This window comes from Mus pahari, chromosome 4 (assembly GCF_900095145.1).
Source record: "Mus pahari chromosome 4, PAHARI_EIJ_v1.1, whole genome shotgun sequence".
Taxonomy (NCBI): domain Eukaryota; kingdom Metazoa; phylum Chordata; class Mammalia; order Rodentia; family Muridae; genus Mus; species Mus pahari.
Window position 1 is genome coordinate 98460813 of NC_034593.1, and position 6908 is coordinate 98467720.

Consider the following 6908-nt stretch of genomic DNA (forward strand, 5'->3'; position numbering starts at 1 on the left):
ATAAGAGTCTTTAATCTTCCCTCTGAAATTTCACAAGCCAGGCCTCCATCTTCTGCACTGTTCTCAACATTATCTTCCAAGCTCCTACAAAACATCCCACTACTATTTGTCTTCTCTTTATCTCCCTTTACATTCTAACCTTTTCCCAAGTGCTGGGATTAAAGGTATGAGCCACCACCTCCAACCATAACCCAGAAGTAGGGTTAGGCCAAGGCCTATGTTCTTGGTGACACTATTCCCTACTGACTCCACATCAAAATTGGATGAAAATATGTTTCTTTGCAGAATTGCTTCTAACAGTTATCCAACTATGTTGTGCTAACTCCCAGCACTCAGGAAGCAGAGGCAGGAGGATCTCTAGCCTTGTCTACAGAGTCAGTCAAGGCTATACAGAGAAAACAAATAAACAAAAAAAGGTTCAGAATCTTTATGGGTGGGTAAGATGGCCCAGTGGGTAAAGGTGCCTGCTGTCATACCTAATGACCTGAGTTCTATCCCTGTGACCCCCAAAAACTGCAGGTTGTCTTCTGACTTCCAGTGTGCCAGTGTATGCACAGGTATATGTGCATGCACACAAAATACACTGTTTAAAGTATAATCTAAAGATCTTTTGAATTTTTAAGTATTCATGTATACTTATCACTTTACTTCCAGAAAGGCCCACAGTGGGACTGCTGAGATCACACAGTACTGCTTCCTGTCTCATTACCTATCACCAACAGCTTTCCCAACATGCTGTAAATATTCCCACCAACAATCTTTCCAACTGCTACATGACATCGATCACTGATTCTGCCGATGTGATAGGTTAAAGGGAGAAACAGGTCTTAACTTGCATTTTTCCAAGTCAAAACCAGACTACCCTATCTGTAGGCTGCCTCTTAATTTCCTCTGCTCATTTCTCTAATGGGCCATTATCTTTCATTAACCAATTTTAGGTATCCTCCATATATGATGTCTGGCTGATATTTTCTTCAATCATCCATGTTTAGAAGTATATGAAAGCAGAACCTATGAAACCTGAGGAGTGCTTCAAGAACTAAGTACAAAGGCGGGGCTTCTATGACAGTGTCCCAGTGACAGAGGCCTTCTTGCCTAGCACATGGAAGGCCCTGGGTTTAGTTTCCTATCAGCCCATGACACCCACACCCACACATACACAGCACCCACCCACCCACCCCCACACCAATAGCAAATACAAATACCAAAGCAAAAACAGTACATGTCCACATATGAAAATCTAATTAACAGTTTCAAAGATGATCTCTGAAACATGAGTGTACAGGTAAAAAACACAAATCACTGGATGATAATGTAAGTCAGAACAGTGTTTATTTGTGGGAGAAGAGAGGGTCTGTGCTGGGAAACCAAGGAGTGCTTAGAAACATTCTATAGATTGATTGGGTGGTAGTAATGTGAGCAAAATTACTATCTAACTGTACACTTAGCATTAGTATAACTTACCATTACACCTACTTAAATTTCTCCTAAAAATAGGACCAAGAAATGGTTTCCTTTTAGCATTAAGAGACTGCAAAAATGCCTGTGTCTGCTATTTGAGAAAAAGGGGAAAAGTCATCTTGAATGATTCTCTATTGCCCAGGGAATATCTAAACCATTTAACGATTGGCTCCAACCTACCTTTTGGTCCAGTACCCTGTATCCTTTGTAACAAATGCCTTGCACTACATGTGATGTATGTAAGAATTCATGTGGGTGTGAGCACATGTGCAAGGAGGTTAGAACTCAACCTTGAGTGTATTCCTCCATCACTCTCAGCCTTGGTTTCCAACACAGGACTGAACAAACTGACCTCACTGAACAAGTTCATCTACTTGACTAGACCAGCTGACCACACTGCCTTGCCTGACTTTTAGGTGAGTACTGGAGATTTGAACTTAGAATTCATGCTTGAGACAGGCCCCTTATCTACTGAACCATCACTGCATCCTTTCACTTTTTTGTTTAGAGGAGTTAAGGTAGTTCCCAATAGTGGATTCCCTCTTGTGTCTTAGGTCTGAGATGTGTCACCTAATCAGATAAACGTTTCCTGATCCACCTATTTAGGGTAGCCTCTCTTCCTGTGTATCACAAGATGGAATGATAGTGCTTACTCTTTGTTTTCTTGCTCTATAAGATCCCACTTGAATGCTTGAAGGGCACTAGGAACTCTCCTATAGGAATTCAGTGCTGCACAAATGGGGTCTTTTATGGAATGGAGAAAAATTAATGAAACAAATTGTAAAAAAATTTAAAATTAAAAAAAAAAATCACTACCTATCACTGGGGCCTGTAAGAACTTACAGTTCTAGGAGGCTAAGGAGAGGGCTCAGCTAACATGCCTACCAAGAGCATAAGGACCTGAGTTTGGATACACCAAGCACACATAAAAGTCAGGTCTGGTGGAGCACATCTGAAACCTCAGCTCTGGAGAGGCAGAAACAAGTGATCCTCAGAGCTAACCGGCCAGCCTAGCTGCAGGAACTCCAGGTTAAGTGAGAGCCTTCACCTCTGACATTGACCTCTGGCCTTTGCAAGCATGCCCCTGGGCATGCACGCATAAATCTAAAAGCTTGTAAGAGACTCCTGGCAGCATCAAATGGAGGCTCATGCCTATAACCTCAGCATCTAGAGGGCAGAAGGGCTACTGCAAATTCTAGGCAAGCCTGGGCTAAAAAGGGGAGACTTGTCTGAAAACAGAACAAAAGGAAACAAAGAAAAAAGCCAAGCAAAGGGGACTGCCCTTAGGCAGTAAGAAAGGCACATTAAATGCTAAAACAGGGAGGGTTCGTGAAAGAAAGCCAGCCTGTCTAAACTAAAATTTGAGTAGGGAAAAAGTCAGGGAAAAGGGATCAAAAGACAGAGGAATGGGCTATCAAGATAAGATACTGCAGAGGGAATAGACAGTCGTGGCACAGGGGAAATCAATATTATACAATGGAAACTAGAGCTAGATAACAGTCAATAGTGCAGTAGGTGCCTCTTCAGGGCTTCAAGGCAGGTATTAAAAGAGATTATCCTGGCAGCTATCTGCTGGATGGACTGGAAGGAAAGAGAAGGAGAGAGCTCTGAGGTTCGTTACGAGGCTAATGCAATATGCTGTGTATAAAATAAGATCCTAAATGGAAGGTTTAAATTTTAAGCCACAGACAGGTCAAACATTAACTCTTTCTCTGCTAGGTGTACATCTTAGGTATAGATTTTATTTATTTGAGACAAGGTCTCAAAGTTCAGACTGGCTTTAAACTGGTGATGTAGCTGAACTGATACTTGTACCTCCACCTCCACGTGCTGGGATTATAGGCACATGCCACCAGGCCTGAGCCTTAGGTCTAGATTTAATAGCTCTTGTCAGGTTTCATCTTAATAGCATTATCAAGAAAAAAATGTCAAACTACAGAACTCTCTCTCACCAAAAGTATATACTCTAATGGTTTCCAGTAGGTTCTGTCATGCATCCATTACTACATCACCACAACTGTTTTGAGGACATTAACACTACTCTAAAAAGAAGCCTCATTCCTTGGGGCTGGCAGACTGTTCACCTAGCATGCAAAGGGCTCTGAGTGCAATTGTATAAAAGCAGATATGGTGGGATTTACCCAGGATTGTATCACTCAGGGGGTGAAGACAGAAAAATCAGAAGTTTAAGGTCATCCTTGGCTACAAATTTCAGTGTGAGGCCAGCCTAAGGTACATGAGACCCTGTTTCAAACACAAAACAAAGTTCTGTGTGGTGGCACATGCCTTTAATTCCAGGACTCAGGAGGCAGAGGCAGGTGCTCTCTGAGTTCAAGGCCAGCCCAGACTACATAGCTCAAAGACAACCCGGGATACACAGCAAGAACGTGTCTCAAAAAACCCAAAATCAAAGCAAAACAACAATAACAAAACCCAAAAGAGAAACTGCATCCCTTTAACCCCATCTCTCCAGGCTGGGACACAGGAAGGAGTTCCTGTTTCCCTAGATTTGCTGGTCCTGGATGTTTTTCTCATGAATGGTGTCATACCATGCCCTTTGTGACTGGCTTTTTCTTTAGCATTTTTCCAAGATGCAGTAGCATAAAATATATCAGCATTGTACTCATGTTTAAGTATCCCTTTGTGCGTGCACTGTTTCTCCATGCATCAGTTTGTGGAAATGTGACCTATTCTCATTTTTTTCAGTTAAGCCATTTCTTCAGCCCCTTAATGTGTATATGTTTTGTGCAATAATCACTGGGCTACTCTTGCTTTTTGGTTGTGTGTTTCTAGTTACAGGCAGTCCTAAGAATATGTTACAGCCTTAAATCTTTTTCCTTTCACCCAGCCTGTCTATATTTTACTCTCCATTTGGTGAGCCTGGTGTTACCCCAAGTTAACAAGAACAGGGAAAGTCTGTTATCTTCATGCAGACATCTTGCCTAGCTTTCATGCTATTAATACTGGCGTTACTAGCATTACGGTATCTTTTTCTCATAAGCCCTGATATACAGTGCCATTATAACTCAGAAGTAATTTCTGCAGCACAATTTGTCACCTACTTTCGTATGAGAGTCAGGTCAGTTCTTTCCTTACATCACGTGGGTCCCTGGGGATCCAGTTAGGGTCCTTGGGCTTGACAGCAAGCAACTTTACCCACTCAGCCACTTTGCAGGTCCCCAAACTAAATTTTGAAAGGATAATTTTGTATTTCACAAAGTCTATATCTATTTAGTACCTTCTATATGGTAAACACTATGCCTGTACTAATTTGGATTTTAATTTTATACAAGGAATTCTTGAAGGCAGAATCCTGTTAGCTAATTTCTATTCTGTTCCTTGTTTCCCAAATCGGAGTAAAAAACACTAATAAGACGTTACTCCTTTTCTACTACTAGACTATAATTACCTAGAACCCAGAGATGCCGAACAAGGAAGGTCCTTCCGGTTTGCTGCTTTCATTGCTCTTCTAACCCGGCAGGTCTAGGTTTGGTGTCATTTTAATAAAAGTCATTAAAGCTGGCCGAACCAACAAGTAAACCAAGAAGGAGCAGACTATGCAGGGACCGGATACTAGATAAGACTTTAACAGTACGCTGTTGCTTTCCCAAGAACTTTTTTAAAAAGCAAGTCATATTCTCTAGGAACAGTGGCAGAAGGCGCTCTTGAAAAGCTGCGCCTGCACTTTTTAAAGGACAAGACACTGAAAAGGATGGTAGTAAAAACCCTTGGTGCTAAATGAATACGGGACACCAAGCGGCTTCTGAAAACACGGGGACGAGGGCGGGACAGAGTAACACAGAGCTCAGACTGTGTCGGATGGAGAGACGTCCGTGCCTGGTGTGGTGAGTGGGGTGCAATGGGAAGAGCTGTCCCCGGACAGCACGGGGACGGGAGAGGGAAAGCCGGCCCGAGTCAGGTCGCCCGAGGGTGGGGCTTTGCGGAAGAACCTCACCAGGGTGAGAGTTGGCCAAAGCCGCGGAGAAGGCCGCGTCTGGCCACCCCGCCCATCCCTGGTGCTGGCACGAAACCCGACTCTGGGCAAGCCGGAAGGAGTCAAGCCAGGGACTTGGTCCCAAAGCAACAAGTGCCCGTGCAGCTCCCAGCGAGGCTGCAGAGCTGCAGCGGGAAACAAGACCCCGCACGGCCGACCCTTCCCGGCCTCAGCCCTGACCCCTCCGCACTCACTCCGCCACACGACGCTCTTCAGTCCCCGCTCCGACACCGGCGGCGCCATCTTCCCCCAGCCGTGGAGCTGCAGCCACCGCCTCCCACTCGCAAACCTACTTTGGCCCTGAAAGCAGCGCTCGGGGGCGGGCCCTTCCCCTCGCGGTGGGGAGGCTCCGCCCCCCGCGGGCCGCGCCCTCCGGTGACGTCACGCGCATCAACTAGGGCGCGTCCGGCCTGTGCCTGGACTGCGGCTGCGTAGTGTGGACGGAATTCTGTGCACTGTCTGGCGCCCTCTAGCGGAAGCCTACTATAACCTATCTCTCAGTGTCCAATTTGGCATCAGAAAGCAAGTATGTGTGCTAACACAATTTATAAAATTATGAATTTATACAACTATGAATTTATACATACCGGGTCTTTCTTATTTTACATTTATCTGTGTGTATGTATGCATGTGTGCATACCAAGGCTCGCAGGTGAAGGTCAGAAGACTTCATTTTCCACAGTGTGGGTCTTGGGATGGAACCTAAGTTGTCAGACTCAAGATGCATCCTGCCAGCCCCAATACAGAGACGTTCTGCTTTACAAAATGTTTCATTCAGCAAAGCAATTCATGCTATACTGTTCAGAAGCCAGTTCAACCACCATATGGGAAGTCTAACCCCCCCAACTTCATTTTACTAATTTTTGAAGATCACTGATTATTTAAGCTGTAAGGTAACCACCAGTGTGCCCAGAACTGTGATAGAGTTTCAGAAAAGTCTAAGAAAATAGAGACCCCCTTATTCCTATGAAGAATTTTATAGTTTAAATTATAGAGCATGATTTCTAGAATTGTTAATTCCACAAGACAGGAGTAAGACCACTACCACAATTTTAGAGCCAAAATTGAATTAAGACTTATTTTATTCAGGTGCACCAGAGACCTGGGCAGTTAGGGGTTAGAGGGAGAAGTGCTGAGAGTCCCTTTTAAGGAGCAAAATAACAAGTAGTTGCAAAACAGTGTTACAGAAGCAAGACAACAGGGCAGTTGGGAAGTATAGAAAAATCTCAAAAGAACAAAAACCAGTCATCATGAAGTAGTTAGTGATAAGGGAGGGTCTAAATGTTCTCAAAAACAAGTCAAGATCACAGGGTGGAGCAGGGCAGGTTCCAGGAAACAGAAACTTAAAAACAGAAACTTAACTCTTACAATAAAATTTGTGTTTAACAATACAACAAAATGTCTCCTGCCTTAAAAATGGAATCAGGCAGGTTCCTCATTCTCCCCTTCTCAA

General features: G+C 43.9%; 1 protein-coding gene across 1 annotated transcript in view; it reads right to left on the reverse strand.

Moving 5' to 3' along the window:
- The window catches only part of Stxbp3 (syntaxin binding protein 3), a 47897-nt gene extending 42122 nt beyond the window's left edge, over nt 1-5775 (reverse strand). Inside the window, exon 1 of the mRNA XM_021196961.2 lies at nt 5650-5775. Within this exon, the coding sequence (XP_021052620.1) occupies nt 5650-5698 (49 nt within the window). The 5' untranslated portion in view covers nt 5699-5775. The remainder of the gene's footprint in view (nt 1-5649) is intronic.
- Between the last annotated feature and the right edge of the window lie 1133 nt (nt 5776-6908).